General features: G+C 34.6%; 1 protein-coding gene across 1 annotated transcript; it reads left to right on the top strand.

The window, feature by feature from the left end:
* The first annotated feature begins 2,058 nt into the window (after nucleotides 1-2,058).
* On the top strand, nucleotides 2,059-13,020 carry LOC137404957 (nephrocystin-4-like). The gene is made up of 7 exons (XM_068091184.1): nucleotides 2,059-2,065; nucleotides 2,618-2,723; nucleotides 4,088-4,271; nucleotides 7,985-8,066; nucleotides 8,617-8,763; nucleotides 8,995-9,094; nucleotides 12,897-13,020. The coding sequence occupies exons 1-7, from the start codon at nucleotides 2,059-2,061 to the stop codon at nucleotides 13,018-13,020; spliced, it is 750 nt and encodes a 249-aa protein (XP_067947285.1).
* Nucleotides 13,021-22,502: the final 9,482 nt, after the last annotated feature.

Below are 22,502 nucleotides of genomic sequence, written 5' to 3'. Positions count from 1 at the left end.
AAGTATATTTGTGAAAATATTTCGACGAATAAAGATGCATAAAAGTGTAAACATAAACCATCTCGCACACATACGTCACATTTTAGCCGTTTTGGAAAACAAATCCAAACTACGGCGGTTTCGTGTCGCTGCAATTTTCTGTTCGTTTTTGAGCTTTTAAGAGCTTTTAATCACATTCCCACATATTTGGCACTCACAACACAACAGAGTAAGACATGGTGAATCTTTTGGTACTAAATAACTGTCATGTGAATTTTATTGCAAGTCAACTTTTAAAAAGAATTCGTGGCCAACGATAATTTCATGAAATTTTCTGAGGTGTCAGATTGCCATAGGATTGGACAGCGCATCGTATAATCATGAAATATCATGATCTGACATATTTTAATAAAAATTCGTGGCCAAGGATAATTCCATGAAATTTCTTAAGGTGTCAGATTGCCATAAGATTTGACAGTGGAGCGTAGCATCATGAAATATCATGATCGGACATACTTTAATAAGAATTCGTGATCAACCATAGATTCATGAAATTTCTTTACGCGTCAGATTGCCATAAGATTTGACAGCGCATTGTATAATCATGAAATATGATGATCTGACATATTTTAAAAAGATTTCGTGGCCAACGATTCATTCATGAATTTTTTTTATGTGTCAGATTGTAATAGGATTTGACCGCGGAGCGTAGAATCACGAAATATCCCGATCGGACATACTTTAATAAGAGTTCATGACCAAGGATAATTTCATGAAATTTTCTGAGGTGTCAGATTGCCATAGGATTGGACAGCGGAGCGTATAATCATGAAGTATCATGATCTGACATATTTTAATAAGAAATCTTGACCAACCAAAAATTTATGAAATTTTTTCATGTGCCAGATTACCATAAGATTTGATAAAAATGGCAAAATTGTTTCAATACTGTCAGTTTGAAGACGTTCAGTTTGCTTAGTAATATCAATTTCATTATTAGTTATCTGAATACAAATAGGGCAACTCCGACTTGAGTAGTTTGAGACTAATACTTTAGAGACTAGCTGTAAAACACATTGCAGATTTTCACTGTTCACACCAACAATAGTGACATGTATGACTGCCTATGAGTATAAATAGTTTGATCAGCGCAAAAAAATTCAGTTGACTGCATATTTGAGTTGTTTTACAGTATGAAAGACAACTCTCAATAGAACTTGAGTTAGCTGTAAAGGAATCTGTTCTGGTGGACGGGTGAAAGCGTTTCATGATGAAGCATCCTACGTTGAAATGGTTTAATAAGAATTCGTGACCATTTTAATGAACTCTTTTGGTAAGTCAGAGTACCATAAGATTTGTCGACAAAGCGTAGATTCATGAAATATCATGATCTGTCATGTTTTAATAAGAATTCGTGGCCAACGATAATTTCATGGAGTTTATTGAGGTGTCAGATTGCCATAAGATTTGACAGCCCAGCATAGAATCATGAAATATCATGATCTGATATATTTTAATAAGAATTTATGACCAACCATAATTTCATGAAAATTCTTTACGTGTCAGATTGCAATAAGATTTGACAACGCAGCGCATAATCATGAAATAGCATGATCTGACATATTTTAAACAGAACTCGTGGCCAATGATAATTTCATAAAATTTCTTAAGGTGTCAGATTGCCATAAGATTTGACAGCGCAGCGCATAATCATGGAAGATCACGATCTGACATACTTTAATAAGAATTCGTGGCCAAGGATAATTTTGTAAAATTTGTTAAGGTGTCAGATTGCCATAGGATTTGGCAGCGGAGCGTAGAATCATGAAATATCATGATCTGAAATATTTTAATAAGAAATCGTGACCAACCATATTTTCATGAAAATTGTTGACATGACAGATTACCATAAGATATGGCGACAAAGGCTCCTATCATGAAATATCATGATTCGAAATATTGTAATAAGAATTCATGACCAACCGAAGCTTCATGAAATTTTTTCCCGTGACAGATTACCATAAGATTTGACAACAATGGAAATATTCTTCCATTACTTTCAGTTTAAAAAACTTCAGCATGCCTAGTAATTTCAATTTCATTATTAGTTATTTGTAAACAAACAGGGCAACTCCGATTTGAGTAGTTTGAGCCTGATACTTTGAAGACTAGCTGTAAAACACATTGCAGATTTCCATTTTTCTTACCCACATTATTGGCATGTATAACTGCATATGAGTATAAATAGTTTGATCAGCGCAAAAAAATTCAGTTGACTGCATATTTTAGTTGTTTTACAGCATGAAAGCCAACTCTCAATAGAACTTAAATTAGCTGTACAAAAATCTGTTCCGGTGGACGGGTGAAAGTGTTTTATGATGATGTATCCTACCCTGAAATGGTTAAATAAGAATTCAATGGTCAGTATGAGTCTATTCAATTTAATAGACTCAATGGTCAGTATGAGTTATGTGTTAACTGGCATGAAGTGCCTTTTATAGACTCAATGGTCAGCATGAGTAATGTGTGAACTGGCATGAAGGGCCCTTTATAGACTCAATGGGCAGTATGAGTTATGTGTGAACTGGTATGAAGGGCCCTTTATAGACATGTTGTAGGTGACATGCTCTGCTTGTAGGTGACAACAAGCTAATAGCCATTCTTGCTCTCAAGGTCGAGCCAGAGCTGCATGTCATTGATCAGACCTTTAGATTCCAGCAGCCTGAGCAGAGCTTCCATAAGAGGTCCATTCACCTCCTTCCTTTCTAGAACATGGTCGGAGGTCTGATGGATCGGGGTGGTTAAAACCAGCTACTTGTCAAGTGTAGTGATGCGAGTGTGGTCTGTGAGAGTTACAAGCGCCAGACTGGTGAACCACAGGATGTCTTCACAAAGCTACTTGTGACTTCATAAAGGTATTTGTGACTTCATAAGGGTACTTGTGACTTCATAAGGGTACTTGTGACTTCATAAGGGTACTTGTGGCTTCATAAAGGCACTTGTGACTTCATAAAGGTACTTGTGACTTCATAAAGGTAATTGTGACTTCATAAAGGTACTTGTGACGTCATAAAGGTACTTGTGACGTCATTAAAGTACTAGTGATGTCATAAAGGTACTTGTGATGTCATAAAGGTACTTTTGACTTCATAAAGGTACTTGTGACTTCATAAAGGTACTTGTGACTTCATAAAGATACTTGTGACTTCATAAAGGTACCTGTGACTTCATAAAGGTACTTGTGACTTCATAAAGGCACTTGTGACTAATGTGTAATTATTTAAGACAACATTCAGGTAGTTGCTTCAGCGTGTAATATCACTTAGCTCTTGTGATTGCAGACAGTGCAGACTTGATTAATTACTCAGCCACCAGTAGTGTGAAGGCGTTTCAACTACTTACAAACCCATTTTAGAATGGCTTTACAATTGTTTTAGCCTGGTTGCACAACCACCAATACATGTTTTATAAAATTATCAATTAATATCGAGAAGAAATATAAATAGACATCTAATGATCCTCAGAGTTATAATGAGGTTATCTAAATAAGTCAGAGTAATAATGTTGTTATCTAGATAAGTCAGAGTTATAATGAGGTTATCTAGATGAGTCGGAGCTATAATGAGGTTATCTAGATAAGTCAGAGTCATAACGGGGTTATCTAGACAGGTCAGAGTTATAATGAAGTTATCTAGATAAGTCAGAGTTATGATGTGGTTATCTAGTTAAATTTCAAGAAATACAAGATGCTGTTGGATTTACGGTTATTGGCAGCACTTGACCATAACTTGTAACTTGTACAACACTGTTGTACGAGTTACAGTCAAGTTAATATACATTGAATAATCAACATTGGCAGTTCTGTTGCCGATGTTGCTTAATTAAAGCATAGACTCTCTCGATTAAGTAATATATCTCATATTTCTTACCTCAAAAGTAAACCTATTCAGATATACTAAAAATTGGTTTCAAACTACATACATTGCTCGAAATACTTTCATATAACTTATGGTAAGTATGTGCCTCTACCTTGTAAGAGCTATCTTTGTCTTGCTCCAATATATTACAAGCTTATAATCAATATGAATACCGGCTCCTATATTTACAGGTGCTATAAATTTGTTACTCTTTTATGTTTGCAGCAAATAAAAGTTCTTATTTGGTCTTTGCAGGCGGCTGTTGGCTCTTCACCTCAGCAGAAAAGGTTTTTCATATGCATCTACTCGGACCCAATCATGAGTAAACCAGATCAAATCTGGCAGTTCTACGTACATGCTTTGCAGAGGGTGAATGTGAGCTGTGTGCAGGGCCAGACTACTCAACTTAGTCTTATACTCAGGTATACTTAATGACTGACACAAAACTTAAGTTGGTTTTATCAGAAAGTATCAGTATTCTTATATCATTTGTGATTGTTTTAACCTTTGAGGTGATCTGACTGCCAGGATGTTTATAGATTAAAATCCACAGAACTTGATCGCAGTTAAAACGCTCAGAGGAAGTGTAAGCGCGATTATGGCATCTAAATATAGTTGCTAAGAGACCAACAGAATAGAGCCGTATAGTGCTGCTACTTGAACGTGTCAGCTGATATCAACTATAGCAATGATATCAACTAGTGACGTTGTTTTGTATATTTCCTTCTGAGCATCTTAACCATGATTAATTTTTGTTGATTTTAATCTATAAACATCCTGACAGTCGGATCACCTCAAACATCAAAACAATCGCAAAAGATAGAAAAATACCCATACAGCCTATGGCCAAAGCTGACAGGCGTCAGCAGCGTTTTGCTGCAAAGAAAGACAGAATGGAGGTAAATTAACTTAGAGTCTTCTATACTTAAGTAAATGTAATATTTTTATAGTCATAAATACATATACTAATTAATAAAATGATAATTCTTTGCTATCTCCAATCATCGTTTCATAGCTTATCTGCCGTTTTACCTAACTTTAATATTTTTTTCGAATTTTCTTTGGTAAATTAGAGTCATGATTACAAATTATTTTCACTCGTAGGAAGTGGGTAAAATCGATTGATCATTGCAAATCTTTAATTTCCAGAACCAAAGCTTCGAATCGTTGGCTTGGCGTACTTGTGCTTGTATTAAATGTTTATTCGTTTTTAAAATTACACTCGCAATCTATTTAACTCCCAATTTGGAAGCTGTCAATAGATACGCTTTAGAATGACATATCTATGAATGACATATATTTATTGCATTTGTTTTACTGATTACAGAATTTTTATGTCATCCCACCAGCCGAAGAAGCTTTGTCAGTGTGAAAACTGCCATAAAGGGGAAAGAGAGACTTGAATGTGTGCTGCATAAGCCATGATATTTTGTTTGAGTTTGTTGCAGTAGATGAATTTGTCTTATTGTATCACCTAATACTATGTGAGTGGCCACGACTTGATGAATATTTTTAATAAAAGCTTTATGCTGAGATGAAAATATTTTTGCTTGTAAAAATTATATAATAAAATAATATTGTTGAAGATAATGCAAAACATGATTTGCAGAATATTGTAGTGAATTGGATATGGTATATGGATGTCCGCAGAACTGGAGAGTGTGAGTTCAAATCCAGTTTGCAGCAGACTTCTCATCCTTAAAACTCTATCCCTATCTATATTCTTTTCAAAGACGTGGCTTGCTTATTTCACTTCGGTAGTATTCGGTAAGAATACTACTAGTAAGAAACTAGTACGTAGACGGTGTAGGCAATGATATACAGCCCCGCCCCAAGGATAGGCGACAGACATAATGTGGGCGGGACTTATGGGAGGCTGTATATAGTTAGTATGGGTAGCTGCAGAACTGCTGATAAAAAGACCGCGTTCTACATAGTTGGCTTGACAGAATTATCGTAGACTGGTAGAATTGGTAGTCGGTACCCAAATGTTTACACAACATTTGGAGAAAGTGAGTAGAACAAATTTTCAATTTTCGTTATTTGAGGCCTTTGAAACATTCATAATAATGCATCTGTTGCAGGATTTAAAATTTTATTCTAGCCAACATGAGCAAATACAAAATAAGATATATGCCAATAGAGCCACGTAAGACTAGACTTTTATCGCAAATAGCCGATGTGAATACGAGAGATAGAGACAGGTTGTCTAACGCATGACATCATTTTGGGCAAGCCTGGGCACGTTTTTGTGGCCTGAGCGTTTTTACGGCGATCAGATTTTTCCGATTTTAATCTTCAAATACCTCGGCTATGAGATCACCTAACACAACAAACAACATATCAACTGATAGAGAAAAAAAAAATTTCTTTTAAGATCAACTTGAATTTGACGCAACCACATCTTTAAACGTGGTAATCTTATTTTTTGCTACATAAATTTTTGCATGAAATCAGTTACCGTATGATTACCAATAGAGCGACCGATATAACATAGCAACTGAGTCGCATTGACGGAAGAGAACAACTCCTTATAAGTGCAGCTGATGCATCAGGTGCAGTACGTCTTGTGACAAGCTGTTGTGTTGCTTGCCCGCTCGACGGGGGACAACTCCGCAAAAACATACAGTTTGTCAAGACAGGCTAATGCAGGTGTAAAAATAATGATATAGTCAAATTATGTAGAACTAGTACTCTGTCAGTCCAGTGTGCCCTGAGAGATCGTCATGTGTAATAAGTATGCACATAAGTATTCTGAATTATTAGCTATAATTAGCTGTTTTCAAGTGTCTGTTAATCCTTGTAAATGCTTTCTGTTATAATCTGTTTTAAGCAGCTCATCCGTAACAACAGTTTGTACTGTTTTTGAGTCAAACCTTCACTTACTCCATGCGAATCTTTTAACATATATGCCATGCAAAATTCGAGTAAATCTTTGTTTTTTTAAATCATAGTAATTTTGTAATATTACAGTATTGTAAGTAAAAATAGGAAGAGACAGTAGCAATTACTAATAAAACATAATTATAGGACAAATACAGTCATTTTAATTTATAATCAATGTTAGAGAAAGCGACGTCATGTTTTTCTCACTCACTCCTTTACCCACCCACATATTCCTACACCTCCATGATGTAGTAATGTTTAAAGTAACATAAAAACTGTTTACCGACTGTTATTGTGTAGTAATTTAGTTTTTACTGTGCTGAAGTTTTGTTGTATTATGCTGAGGCTTGACTATAGTATATTTTGGGGTTCGACTGTAGTATGTTGAGGTTTTACTGTAGTGTGTTGAGGTTAGGCTGTGCATATCCAGCTGCAATGATAATGTAGAACAAAGGAAAATATAGCGTAGTTTTTGATGTCTGAAATGGTATTAATTATATATTTAATAGTTCAATTTAAATAACTGTAAGTTGGTAAGAGACTAGCCTTAGACATCTCCTATTTCTAAGAATATATTATTAAACATGCTGAATCAAACACGGCTACAGTATTAATACATCATACATTGAGATTTCTGTGTTTGTCTAATTGATTGGATGAAGTCAAGTTTGAACGGGTAGTCAGAGACCTGGGGCTGAGTCGTGTTCCATTATAGCAACCTCAGAATGCTCCATTTTTCAAAGGTACAAACATTCAATGCTTTAAATTTGTTATTGAAGATTCATAGTCTATACATTCATTGGTTAAGGTTGTGTTTGCTGCATTTCTACTGGCTGTAACCCTGTCGGCTATTAAGTGTGGTTGTAAATATTGCCATGTGATATAACGCAATAACAATTTTGTGTTTGTATTGATTTAGGTCTTTATCTGCATTTTTATTGGTTGGGATTTTGTTGTCTACATTTTTATCGGTCAAAATATAGCTATTTGAGTTTCTGTTCTAACAAGAGCTCTGCTTGAGCTCGCAGACAAAAAATTAAAAGTGTGATGCCTCTGCTTGAAAAACCTACATCTGTATAAATCAAAATTTCTACAACTGCACAGAACTAAAAAGTATTAAGAAAGCTTAATATTCCAGTACCCATTCAAATAGTATAGCATCTTTGTAGATATATTGATAATTATTAGTATTCTTTTTACAGAGGCACGCAGTCATCGAGGTTGGTTCAGTGTTTCTCCTCGCACGCAGAACAAATGCAGGTGCTGTCCACGAGCTCTATGTCGGTATGTTATATTTGAGTTGTCTTTTCATTTTATGACAAGATTCATTTTTGCAATATAACACATAGAGTAATTATTAATATTTATTGATCTCATTATTAGTAAAAGATTGTTTCTCTGCCACAACAATACAAATCACTTAGCCTAAAATCATTATAGTACTTATAAAACTTTTGGGTCTCAATGATGCCACATATGCTGACAATCCATTGTGCTGATCCGCTGTCAGCTGACTCTATGCGACTTGGGTATCATACCACCTCGTGTACTCTAATCAAGGCAAAAATGTGGCATCAAGGCTAACATTTTCTGAACTTGTACAATGGGGCCAGTTAGAAATTAAAGGCCTCATCTGTACCCTAATTGTGTACCTCTGTGTAGGGAATACGAAGGCTTCATCTTTTAAATTGCTCTAATTGGGTACAGATGAAGCCTTCACACATTTGCAATTGTGGCCATGCTTGTGCAGCTTGCCATTTTTTCACTTATATTCTATGCTTTTAATATTTCATAAACGTATGTTTTTATTAATATATTATGCTCTTACATTTAGGAGTGAAGCCATTACAGAGTGGCAGCAAGTTCTTCTATTTAAACATAGTGGATATCGAGTGCCACCAGCTGATAAGAAACTGGCTAATCTGTGTCACCTGCTCTCTTCCTGTCATCAGCAAGACATTTGAGCTACACCTGCCAGCAGGTACCTGCAGTATGTCTTGTAGTTTTACTCATCACCTAGAGCAAGATTAAATGCTTGCTGCAGATCTTGCCTATTAATGTAATTGCCTTATCATTCCTACGGACATAGACATAGACATGAATTCATACCTCTAGACATCATGCTTTTGTTATTTATTGCTCTCTGTCTATGGCATAGGTGGTGGCAAAGGAAGCAACAAAAGAATAAGCTAGACGAATCCGTATTCGCAAGCCAAAACGTTCGTGCTGACAAATAATCGCAATGACCTTCTCCAGTTCAAAGAGACACGGCTGGACATGCATCCTAAGAAAACGAGAGTCATTGGCCTCCTGTTAGTTCTCTTCCTTTTTGTATATTTTAAAACAAATAAAACTAATAGATGTTAATTGGATAGCTACTAGGTAACTCACTACTAGCTATTTACTACTTGGTAACTTACTCCTAGCTATTTACTAGGTAACTCACTACTAGCTATTTACTACTAGGTAACTCACTACTAGCTATTTACTACTTGGGTAACTCACTACTAGCTATTTGCTACTTGGTAACTCACTACTAGCTATTTACTACTTGGCAACTCACTACTAGCTATTTACTACTAGGTAACTCACTACTAGCTATTTACTACTTGGTAACTCACTACTAGCTATTTACTACTTGGTAACTCACTACTAGCTATTTACTACTTGGTAACTCACTACTAGCTATTTACTACTTGGTAACTTACTACTAGCTATTTACTACTAGGTAACTCACTACTAGCTATTTACTACTAGGTAACTCACTACTAGCTATTTACTACTTGGTAACTCACTACTAGCTATTTACTACTTGGTAACTTACTACTAGCTATTTACTACTAGGTAACTCACTACTAGCTATTTACTACTAGGTAACTCACTACTAGCTATTTACTACTTGGGTAACTCACTACTAGCTATTTACTACTTGGGTAACTCACTACTAGCTATTTACTACTAGGTAACTCACTACTAGCTATTTACTACTAGGTAACTCACTACTAGCTATTTACTACTTGGGTAGCTCACTACTAGCTATTTACTACTAGGTAACTCACTACTAGCTATTTACTACTTGGTAACTCACTACTAACTATTTACTACTTGGTAACTCACTACTAGCTATTTACTACTAGGTAACTCACTACTAGCTATTTACTACTAGGTAACTCACTACTAACTATTTACTACTTGGGTAACTCACTACTAGCTATTTACTACTAGGGTAACTCACTACTAGCTATTTACTACTTGGGTAACTCACTACTAGCTATTTACTACTAGGTAACTCACTACTAACTATTTACTACTTGGGTAACTCACTACTAGCTATTTACTACTAGGTAACTCACTACTAGCTATTTACTACTTGGTAACTCACTACTAGCTATCTACTACATGGTAACTCACTACTAGCTATCTACTACTAGGTAACTCACTACTAACTATTTACTACTTGGGTAACTCACTACTAGCTATTTACTACTTGGTAACTCACTACTAGCTATCTACTACTAGGTAACTCACTACTAGCTATTTACTACTAGGTAACTCACTACTAGCTATTTACTACTTGGTAACTCACTACTAGCTATCTACTACTAGGTAACTCACTACTAGCTATTTACTACTTGGTAACTCACTACTAGCTATCTACTACTAGGTAACTCACTACTAACTATTTACTACTTGGGTAACTCACTACTAGCTATTTACTACTTGGTAACTCACTACTAGCTATCTACTACTAGGTAACTCACTACTAGCTATTTACTACTAGGTAACTCACTACTAGCTATTTACTACTTGGTAACTCACTACTAGCTATTTACTACTTGGTAACTCACTACTAGCTATTTACTACTTGGTAACTCACTACTAGCTATTTACTACTTGGTAACATACTACTAGCTATTTACTACTAGGTAACTCACTACTAGCTATTTACTACTAGGTAACTCACTACTAGCTATTTACTACTTGGTAACTCACTACTAGCTATTTACTACTTGGTAACTTACTACTAGCTATTTACTACTAGGTAACTCACTACTAGCTATTTACTACTAGGTAACTCACTACTAGCTATTTACTACTTGGGTAACTCACTACTAGCTATTTACTACTTGGGTAACTCACTACTAGCTATTTACTACTAGGTAACTCATTACTAGCTATTTACTACTAGGTCACTCACTACTAGCTATTTACTACTTGGGTAGCTCACTACTAGCTATTTACTACTAGGTAACTCACTACTAGCTATTTACTACTTGGTAACTCACTACTAACTATTTACTACTTGGTAACTCACTACTAGCTATTTACTACTAGGTAACTCACTACTAGCTATTTACTACTAGGTAACTCACTACTAACTATTTACTACTTGGGTAACTCACTACTAGCTATTTACTACTAGGGTAACTCACTACTAGCTATTTACTACTTGGGTAACTCACTACTAGCTATTTACTACTAGGTAACTCACTACTAACTATTTACTACTTGGGTAACTCACTACTAGCTATTTACTACTTGGGTAACTCACTACTAGCTATTTACTACTAGGTAACTCACTACTAGCTATTTACTACTTGGTAACTCACTACTAGCTATCTACTACTAGGTAACTCACTACTAGCTATTTACTACTTGGTAACTCACTACTAGCTATTTACTACTTGGTAACTCACTACTAGCTATCTACTACTAGGTAACTCACTACTAGCTATTTACTACATGGTAACTCACTACTAGCTATCTACTACTAGGTAACTCACTACTAACTATTTACTACTTGGGTAACTCACTACTAGCTATTTACTACTTGGTAACTCACTACTAGCTATCTACTACTAGGTAACTCACTACTAGCTATTTACTACTAGGTAACTCACTACTAGCTATTTACTACTTGGTAACTCACTACTAGCTATCTACTACTAGGTAACTCACTACTAGCTATTTACTACTTGGTAACTCACTACTAGCTATCTACTACTAGGTAACTCACTACTAACTATTTACTACTTGGGTAACTCACTACTAGCTATTTACTACTTGGTAACTCACTACTAGCTATCTACTACTAGGTAACTCACTACTAGCTATTTACTACTAGGTAACTCACTACTAGCTATTTATATCTATTCCTCTGAATGCTCTGAAGGCTTCTTCTGTTTATTACATCATTAACACTTGGAAGCCTAACCTTGTATACACAAGCAAGTCCTCTAATGAAAGACTGTATTAACAACTTTCAATCAACTGTGAAATCACTGGGAATAGCACAATTCCTTTTGAGCTGTGTATCAATCACTGAGAGCACAATTCCTTTTCAACTGTGTATCAATCACTGAGAATAGCACAATTCCTTTTCAACTGTGTATCAATTTAAATCTCCAAGCTTATAAATTCCAAGAAAAAAAACAGAAAACAAATAAAGTAAATAGTTTGTATTTTACACTCTTTCAAAGGACTGTTTCAGAGATATCTGAAGAAACATAATGATTGTAGTACACTGAGTCTGATAGAATGTGTATCTGTTATGGATAGAACAACAAAGTTTTAGTATAAAGCTCTTGTTGCTGAGGAGAAGCTTTCTAGCCTTTGTCTATTTTTAATCCTTTATTAGTAAGAATTTCAATCAGTCTGTCATTAGAAACTGATGTTCTGTCAGTAGCAATTTTTCAGTCGACTAAAATTGCTTCAGTTTTTGTCTCATGAAGTAACGGTCTAATTGATGTGAAACTTCAGAACTCTACTGAAAACATATACTGCACAGAGCGACCGAAACCTTGTAATCTTACGTAAACCGGACATATGGAAAAACAAGTTTACTTCGGCGTAGAATCAGGTTAGAAAAAAATTTCCTCGAGTTGTCTCGAGGCCAGACTTTAGATTGTTAAATTGATACAGTATTTTCAGGTTTAAATATATACAGTAGCAACGGGGCTGTAGGTAAGAGCTAGTAGGAGTGTGCTCACAGGTTGCACTAAGCCCAATACAAGTGTACATATTGTCTTATATCATACTATAAATATTGATAAACAATGTTATCTATGTTGTTATTGATATTGTTATTGATGTTGTTATTTATGTTGTGTACAGGTTTATGTCAGCTTTAACCACAGGCTCTGTAGAGCTCTTGGTTTTTATCAAAGATGATAAGGATAAGAATGAGGAGACATTTTTTGTGAAAGTCAACTACATCCTTGAAGAAGATGAAGATTAAACAGTTCTTCCAGAAAGTTCTTCCAGTTCTTTTCGTTTCCAGATATATTGTTTAGAAATACCGCTATCCATCACATATTCTTGACTGTATTTAAAATATTAAATTATTTGGAGTTCTTGTAAAAATTCAAGTAGTTCCTCAATTGCATCTAAACCCAGTCTGAGTTCTATTGACATTCTGCAGTCCTTAGGATGTTAGTTATTATGAGTTCTATTGACATTCTGCAGTCCTTAGGATGTTAGTTATTATGAATTCTATTGACATTATGCAGTCTTTAGGATGTTAGTTATTATGAGTTCTATTGACATTCTGCAGTCCTTAGGATGTTAGTTATTATGAGTTCTATTGACATTCTGCAGTCCTTAGGATGTTAGTTATTATGAGTTCTATTGACATTATGCAGTCCTTAGGATGTTAGTTATTATGAGTTCTATTGACATTCTGCAGTCCTTAGGATGTTAGTTATTATGAGTTCTATTGACATTCTGCAGTCCTTAGGATGTTAGTTATTATGAGTTCTATTGACATTATGCAGTCCTTAGGATGTTAGTTATTATGAGTTCTATTGACATTATGCAGTCCTTAGGATGTTAGTTATTATGATTTTAATGTTTATCTTTAGTATTTATTGTGTAGGTAATCAGCTATTATTCTTCTCATCAGAGGTCAGAGGTTAGCGTGACAGCGTTTAAATGTTTATAGTGTTTGTATTTATTACATGCTCATTCTATCTGTCATTTCATATTTACAAATAAAATTACTTTGTAATGTTCCACCCTTACTGTTTGTCCATGCCTGGATTTACGATACAGTATATAGTGGAACCTTTACTGACGAAAGACTTATTTTGCTTCAGCTCGCGAAAGGTTTTTTAAATATGAGAGGTAGAAAGGCCTTTCGTATATTGGCTTGTTTGTGTCATATTTTTGGCCTGTATGCTTCTTGTGGCTGCGAAGTAATACATGACGCATTTTATTCAGTTTCATTCGCTCGCGAACATCATTAGACAACAAGTTTGCTTTATTAGTTGCATCATTTGGAGTTATTATACAATGTACATGTATCACATACAAAGTTGGACAAACCATATTCTGTGTTTTCTGTGGAACGACATACTTATTTTATTGCGCGGTGATATAAATGAATTCATCTGAAAAATGAAAGTGAAAAAATTTATTCTGTACAAAACAAAACATCATGGCAATGTATATCAAACCGAGCTACCATTTTGAACCGCTGTCCTCCCTCTCATTCATAATTATTCTGTTTCTTAACTACCTGCTTCTTTACCGCTACTCTACTACTATTTCTCTTCCAACACTAATTATTGCCTTGTCAAAAGGATCATTGATAATGGTTAATAATCATCAAACTCATCTTCTGCAGGAAAAGACAGAAAGCTTGACAACAGCCTCTGGCTTTTCGGATCAACTGCATTTTTCCTGCTAATAACATCACCTAAAAAGTGATCTGCGACACTACATATTCGCAGTTCTTGAGAGTTATTTCAAAATTTTGCAATTTCTCAAAGACTCTTTAATCAACCATTGTGTTGCGCCTGATTGGTCCATTGACCAGCATGTCATCAGGTGACTTATTACTCCCTCGAAACAAACTGAAACTATCAGCATTTCTTAATGGAAAATCTCAGGTGCAAAGCATATTGCATATAGTAGCCTTGTACAATGTAGCCTGAAGTTGTGCTGATGTTAATAGCATCCGTGTGCCTGCTCAAGTTTACACTTTGAACCACAGGCTTACCTAACAACAACTTAACTAGAATGTTTACAAAGTTCATATATAGTTTCCTCTACTTATGTTGTACTGATTGATAATACTGCCCTTGTCTGTCCTGCCTTTCTCGGTCTGTTTGCCTTTCAACGGGATCATAAAGCTAATAACAAGGTTTGAATAAGTTGATAGATCAGTTCATATATGTAGCTTATAGGGTTGATACACAATCAAAAACTTTGATTTTTCAAAAGTCCTCATGATATATCAGCTGTGCTGACTAGAGTCTTGTTAGTAATCATCTAACTCATGCCTGTGAAAATAAATCACTTCATTTCATATCTATTCATGTGTTAACAAACATTCATTTTCCACAAGGATTTCATGAGTCATAAAAACTTGTGTCAAGTTTTCCATGGATTATGGAAACCCCAACAGATTTCCATGTAAGAAGGGAAAGTTAGTGTACCGATCAATAGAGTATTATAGTAATAATAAGGCTATTGATATTACCTTACAGTTGATCATTAGATTAAGAACAATGTAAGGCTTGCAGCTGAGAAAAATGAATTCGTTTTTGCCTACATCAGCTGGTTCAAAGTTTTGATTAAAGAAGAATGTGTAAAATTAAAAATCAGTGATATTACACTCTGTACACCACCAATCAGACTCTATACTGTCTCTAAGTTAAAAACTAATTATGGCTGAAAGCTAAAGACCTTGTGTGATACAGTACTATCCCACAATGCAGTGCAACTAATAACATGTCCTTCACTTCTAACTTTACTTAAAAAATAAAGTGTATATTTATAGCTGACATCGAATGAGAAGTCAGTGAAAGATTCAGAAACGTCGCAATCATAAAGTTCACAGCAAACTTTCACTGAAGGTGTAGAGTTTAACATGAATAGAGATGAAACAATGGGGTAGTTTTAGAATACTTAAAAGTTGTCTTGCAACAAAATTCACATTACAAGTATTTGGTATCAAAAGATTCACCATATCGTACGTTGTAAGTGCAAAATATGTGGAAATATGATTACAAGCTTTTAAAGGTTCAAAAACAAAAAGCTGCCGTAGATTGGAATCAGTTTACTTCTCTGACGTAGTCATTACATTTGGATATTGTTTTTTCACGTGATGTTCTCATGTAAATTGAAATGCCAATAAAAGGCTCAATATACATGTAAAACTTTTCATAGCACTAGTTTATGACAAACACTTCGGGTTTCACCAAAGGACCCTTACCAAATATAGGAAACTCGCTAGTTTACAGTTTTGTTTCGGCTTGGTCTAATCATCCAGTCGTAATCTGATCATGTGACCCATACTTCCTGCCGAACAGCGCAAATAAATTCTGCAGCATTTTTCGACTATCAGAGGTAACCAACAGGCCCATCATATTTATCAGAGGATGATATGCGCTCCTTTGAGCTAAGGTTACAAAATCCAACGAATTTTTACGGTAAGGTTTTGAGATAACAGCATTACAATGACGATGAAATAGATGCCTAAGAACAATAGACATGGTTTTATTAAATGCGTGAAGTATATTTGGGAAAAGAATTTGACGAATGAGGTTGCGTGAAAGTTTAAACAGAAGCCATTGTGTTCAAATACGTCTAATTCAAGCCGTTTTAGAAAGAGATTCTAATCAATGGCAGTTTCGTAATGGTGGCGATTAACTGTTCGTTTTTGAGCTTTTAAGAGCTGGTAATCACATTTCCACATATTTTGCACCTACAACACAACATAATAAGAGTAAGACATGGTGAATCTTTTCATATCAAATAAAAAAGTACTATTCATTTTTTAATTTAGGTGCTTGCTCATACCTGCCAACTCTCACGCATTGGGCGTGAGACTCGCGCAATCACCCCAAAGAAAAAATTAAGATGCGCGAGAAATGCGTGAGATTTTTGCCCTAGCTTCCACAATTTTATATATACTATCATTGATACATCAATTGCCCAAAACCAAATCTCACGCATTTCCCCACTCTTGGGTTGGCAGGTCTGTGCTTGCTTCAAAAACTTTATTTTCTTTAAAGTCGATATATTAATTTTATAAATTAAACAATAAGAATTCTTTATTAGCAATTACTTCCTGGCTGTACCTTAACACTAAAAAAACACCTCAAACGGAACCTTTTAATTGCAAATATATATATCACTATTAAAAACTCTGTCATCAAAATCAAACCAGTTTGGTAGAAAGCGTAGTATTTTAATTAATTTTAACTCTAAGAATGTTAAGTAATTGTTGCATTTTTGCATGCATTAAAACCTTAGTCTTACATGAATCCAATGATGCAGCGTTCATCCCATAATTACTATTAAACAGAACACAAAATTTTGGCAAAATCCTAATGTTATCACGTCATCTTCATGTTAGATGATTGTCATTCGTCAACTTTAAGAAGCTGAGTAGCTACAAAATACTGAAGTACAACAAACATCGGTAACAAAAGTTGGCATTGGGGCATTGCTCATGTTCAAAAAATTTGACATCTGCAAGTTTGAGGCTGGAATGCAGCATTCTTAAACACAATGCTGTTTTTGCTTCATCAAACAGAAGCTGGCCAAAAACTATGTACTAAACAATAGTCTACTCAACACCATATACTAAACAGTCGTCTACTCCACACTATATACTAAACAGTAGTCTACTCAACATCATATACTAAACAGTAGTCTACTCAACATCATATACTAAACAGTAGTCTACTCAACATCATATACTAAACAGTAGTCTACATAACATCATATACTAAACAGTAGTCTACTCAACACCTTGTACTAAACAGTAGTCTACTCAACACTATATACTAAACAGTAGTCTACTCAACATCATATACTAAACAGTAGTCTACATAACATCATATACTAAACAGTAGTCTACTCAACACCTTGTACTAAACAGTAGTCTACTCAACACTATATACTAAACAGTAGTCTACTCAACATCATATACTAAACAGTAGTCTACTCAACACTATATACTAAACAGTAGTCTACTCAACACCATATACTAAACAGTAGTCTACTCAACACTATATACTAAACAGTAGTCTACTCAACACCATACACTGAACAGTAGTCTACTCAACACTATATACTAAACAGTAGTCTACTCAACATCATATACTAAACAGTAGTCTACTCAACATCATATACTAAACAGTAGTCTACTCAACATCATATACTAAACAGTAGTCTACTCGACACCATGTACTAAACAGTAGTCTACTCAACATCATATACTAAACAGTAGTCTACTCAACGTCATATACTAAACAGTAGTCTACTCAACATCATATACTAAACAGTAGTCTACTCAACACCATACACTAAACAGTAGTCTACTCAACACTATATACTAAACAGTAGTCTACTCAACATCATATACTAAACAGTAGTCTACTCAACACCGTATACTAAACAGTAGTCTACTCAACACCATATACTAAACAGTGGTCTACTCAACATCATATACTAAACAATAGTCTACTCAACACTATATACTAAACAGTAGTCTACTCAACACCATGTACTAAACAGTAATCTACTCAACACCATGTACTAAACAGTAATCTACTCAACACCATGTACTAAACAGTAATCTACTCGACACCATATACTAAATTAAATTAAACCATACTAAATATTTGATAAAGCGTTTTTAGATGTGTAAAACTTTCCAGAATCAGTTTACAAGCTAGTTTTTAGTATTTTGTATTAATAGCTTTGATTATATTAAATAGAAAACTTGAATGTACTCCTTATAAAAGGTAATAATTAGCTGTAAGTGTATTGATATTGATTATTTCTCTGGAGCCAAAGTTTTTTTGACACCTGAACGTTTTCAAATGAGATACATAGCTTGATTGGTTCAGAGGTTTGCACAATAAACACAAGAGCTGTGTTTTCGGTGTCATTTCTCGAAAACCTTTGCTCGCCCCATTCCCTAAGTGAAACCTGATTGGTTGCTTTTAGACTATGGTCAATGAAGTTTATGTAAAAGGCTTAAGGGGAGGTGTTAGCAAGCAGGAAATACTGTGCGAAGTGAAGGGACACAAGCTACTCAAAACAATTGCAATAAATCAATACATGACGTAATTGTACCTATAAAACCATGCCAGCTCTTTTAGACAAAGCAGAGCGCTGTCAAGTTTCTTCACTCTAACAAAAGCTTATCAGAGCCAATTGAGAGACAAGTGAGTAGTATGATATATCAACAGTTAGGGTTACCCTCACCGAGGTATTAAGATACATGTGCATATTTGGGTTGAATTTACTCCAACTCTAGTGCGACTGCCAAATTTGTTCTGAGCGTCACTCCATTTGCTATAAGCTTGCAGAGTTTTTGAGAGTTCACTGGCTTAATATTTTCTAGTTGTTAAATGTCATCAGACAACTATCATAATATTTGAAACACAGGCTGGAGCATTATCGTATTAGTAATGAAACACTTTTTCTATTGTAGAATGCTTCGTAAAGATGGTTGTGCTGCAGTTGTACCAGAGGAAACAATTCAGCCATCAACAAGGACAACAAAATGTATGATTTACACCATTTAATCAATCTATTACTAAAAGTGTATGTTTAACTCGGAACTCGGCAAATAAAATTTACTGTGCAACTACACTTAACTTAGCTCATGGGAGACAAAATTGTATATAATATTGGCATGTATATGCATAGGCTAACTACCTATGAAAAAGGTTTAATATAGCAATAGTTCACTGCAGCATTATGGTAATAAAATAATTACCCAAGGAATTTGAGTAACTTGGGCTAGTAAAGCTAATAACTTGCTGTAATAAGAGCTGTCGTACATCTAAAGCCAGCTTGTGACAGTACATTAAGCATAATGTGACACTGTGACAGTACATTAAGCATAATGTGACACTGTGACAGTACATTATGCATAATATGACACTGTGACAGTACATTAAGCATAATGTGACACTGTTACAGTACACTAAGCATAATATGACACTGTGACAGTACATTAAGCATAATGTGACACTGTGACAGTACACTAAGCATAATGTGACACTGTGACAGTACATTATGCATAATATGACACTGTGACAGTACATTAAGCATAATGTGACACTGTGACAGTACATTAAGCATAATGTGACACTGTGACAGTACATTAAGCATAATGTGACACTGTGACAGTACATTACGCATAATGATCTATAATGCAATAATGAATTTAAAGCTGGAAAGTATTTTTGCAAGCGATGTACAAGTATTTGCCAAATTATACCATTGGATAGTAAAAACAACGTAGTGTAGTCGATTAGTTTGCTGGAGACCTAAAAGTTCTGAGTTCAAAGCCAGGGCAACACGGATTTTTCATTGCTAAACTAATGCTCCAACTAAACAGACGAACAACAAAAACTGAGGTTTATATTGATAGACAAAGTGAATGCCCTGTGTTGCTCGGGTAATAAATAAATTTTTGCAAAGATTTATTTAGCATACATACAAAATTTGCCATTCTAATTTTTAAATTTGATATCATGAAAAAAGTGTTTCGTGCAATTCAAATAAATTCAGAAAAAAATAAAACAATTGTAAAGGTGTTTAAATATAAAACAATAAGCAAGCAATGGCTAGATAAAGTCTGTCTTGCTACAATGATTACAAATGAGACAATGAGATGAGACAATTACAGATGAGACAATGAGATGAGACAATTACAAATGAGACAATTACAGATGAGACAATGAAAATTGAGAAGAACAGCTTAGCGTAGTGACTAGACACGCCTGTCTGTAGACTTTGAGGTGATGAGTTCAAATGCAGTGCGATGCAGGTTTTTCAATCCTAGCTTTTAATCGCTGTAACTGGACAGCCGAATGACAGACGACAGACAAACACTGATATTTATATACATTGAGTGTTGTAGGGTGGTCCCCTGTGACTCCGCAGCACAATAACTACACAGATAGAGGATCCAGCTCCAGCTCCTCTACAAGTAGTGTGTCTGGAATGTTAATTGCAGCTCTAAGCATCATTCTCCGTAAAAGTGTGGACGATACGTGACGATCCAGCTCAATCATCGTCCACTCTTTTTGAACTGGACAGCTGGACTAACACAGGACTAATACTAAAGACTAATAAAGGATAATACTTGTGTGCTTTGCTAGATCAAACATTGTAAAAAAGAAGTTGATCACTCTAAGTGATAAACTACAATTAGAAACTTGCTAAAGTTTGCTAAACTTTAAACATAAACATAGGCTAGGTTCATGTTTGTGATTGTTGTAAGCTTCAAATTTGGTTGTTGTCACAGAATAAATTTCAACCTGAACTTAAATAAAGACAAGTATTATATCTGCATAAGGTACAGGTGTAAAGAGTTGTCAAGCATTCTTATAAGTATCTAAGAGTAAGAACTACTAGGCACATGCTCATTCAGTGTCTAGCTGTGACTGATCATATATAGAGATTTACAGATTATATCAATTACTCCATTACCTCATGCAATGACCCGTTTGATCATCTTTGTTATGTGAGATTGAAAAGCAAGCATACACCAAGTAAGACAGGTCAGAATAGGACAGTATTGTCAATCGCTACAACAGAGTTGGAAGAAGTTATATACTTTGCAACCATTCTAGTTAAGTTGTTGTTAGGTAAACCTGTAGTTCTAAGTGTAAACTTGAGCGGGATCATGAATGGCATTGACAGCATTCCTACTTAAGTTGAGTATTGTAACAGGCTACAATTAAAAGTAGCTGTGCACCTGAGATTATCATGAACAAAAACGGACAACTTTAGCTTGCTTCTATAGAGAAATGTCACACGGATAATGTCACCAAGGTCACCTGACAGCAAAATATTTACAGCTGATAAGTGACACTACTGTCTGACATTGATGTCAAGTTTTTTGTACATTTATGCAGAAGGTATATTTGGTGATTTCTGAATATTATCAGCTATATTTCTGACAACAGTATTGACTTGAGTCAGTAATACAGTAACTAAAGTAAATACAGTAAATATAGTAAATAGAGTGAATAGAGTAAATAGAGTAAATACGGTAAATAAAGTAAATAGAGTAAGTACAGTAAATAGAGTAAATACCGTAAATATAGTAAATACAGTAAAAACAGTAAATACAGTAAATAGAGTAAATTGAGTAAATACAGTAAATAGAGTAAATTGAGTAAATACAGTAAATAGAGTAAATACGGTAAATAGAGTAAATACGGTAAATACGGTAAATAGAGTAAATATGGTAAATAGAGTAAATACAGTAAATAGAGTAAGTACAGTAAATACAGTGAATAGAGTAAATAGAGTAAATAGAGTGAATACAGTAAATACAGTAAATACGGTAAATACAGTAAATACGGTAAATACGGTAAATAGAGTAAATACGGTAAATACGGTAAATAGAGTAAATATGGTAAATAGAGTAAATACAGTAAATACGGTAAATAGAGTAAATACGGTAAATAGAGTAAATAGAGTAAATTGAGTAAATACAGTAAATAGAGTAAATTGAGTAAATACAGTAAATAGAGTAAATACGGTAAATACGGTAAATAGAGTAAATATGGTAAATAGAGTAAATACAGTAAATAGAGTAAGTACAGTAAATACAGTGAATAGAGTAAATAGAGTAAATAGAGTGAATACAGTAAATACAGTAAATACAGTAAATACAGTAAATAGAGTAAATACAGTAAATACAGTAAATAGAGTAAATACAGTAAATACGGTAAA

Source organism: Watersipora subatra, chromosome 9 (genome assembly GCF_963576615.1).
Source record: "Watersipora subatra chromosome 9, tzWatSuba1.1, whole genome shotgun sequence".
In the NCBI taxonomy this organism is placed as follows: domain Eukaryota; kingdom Metazoa; phylum Bryozoa; class Gymnolaemata; order Cheilostomatida; family Watersiporidae; genus Watersipora; species Watersipora subatra.
Note: the sequence above shows the minus strand (reverse complement) of the source record. Positions and strands in the feature narration are given on the sequence as shown.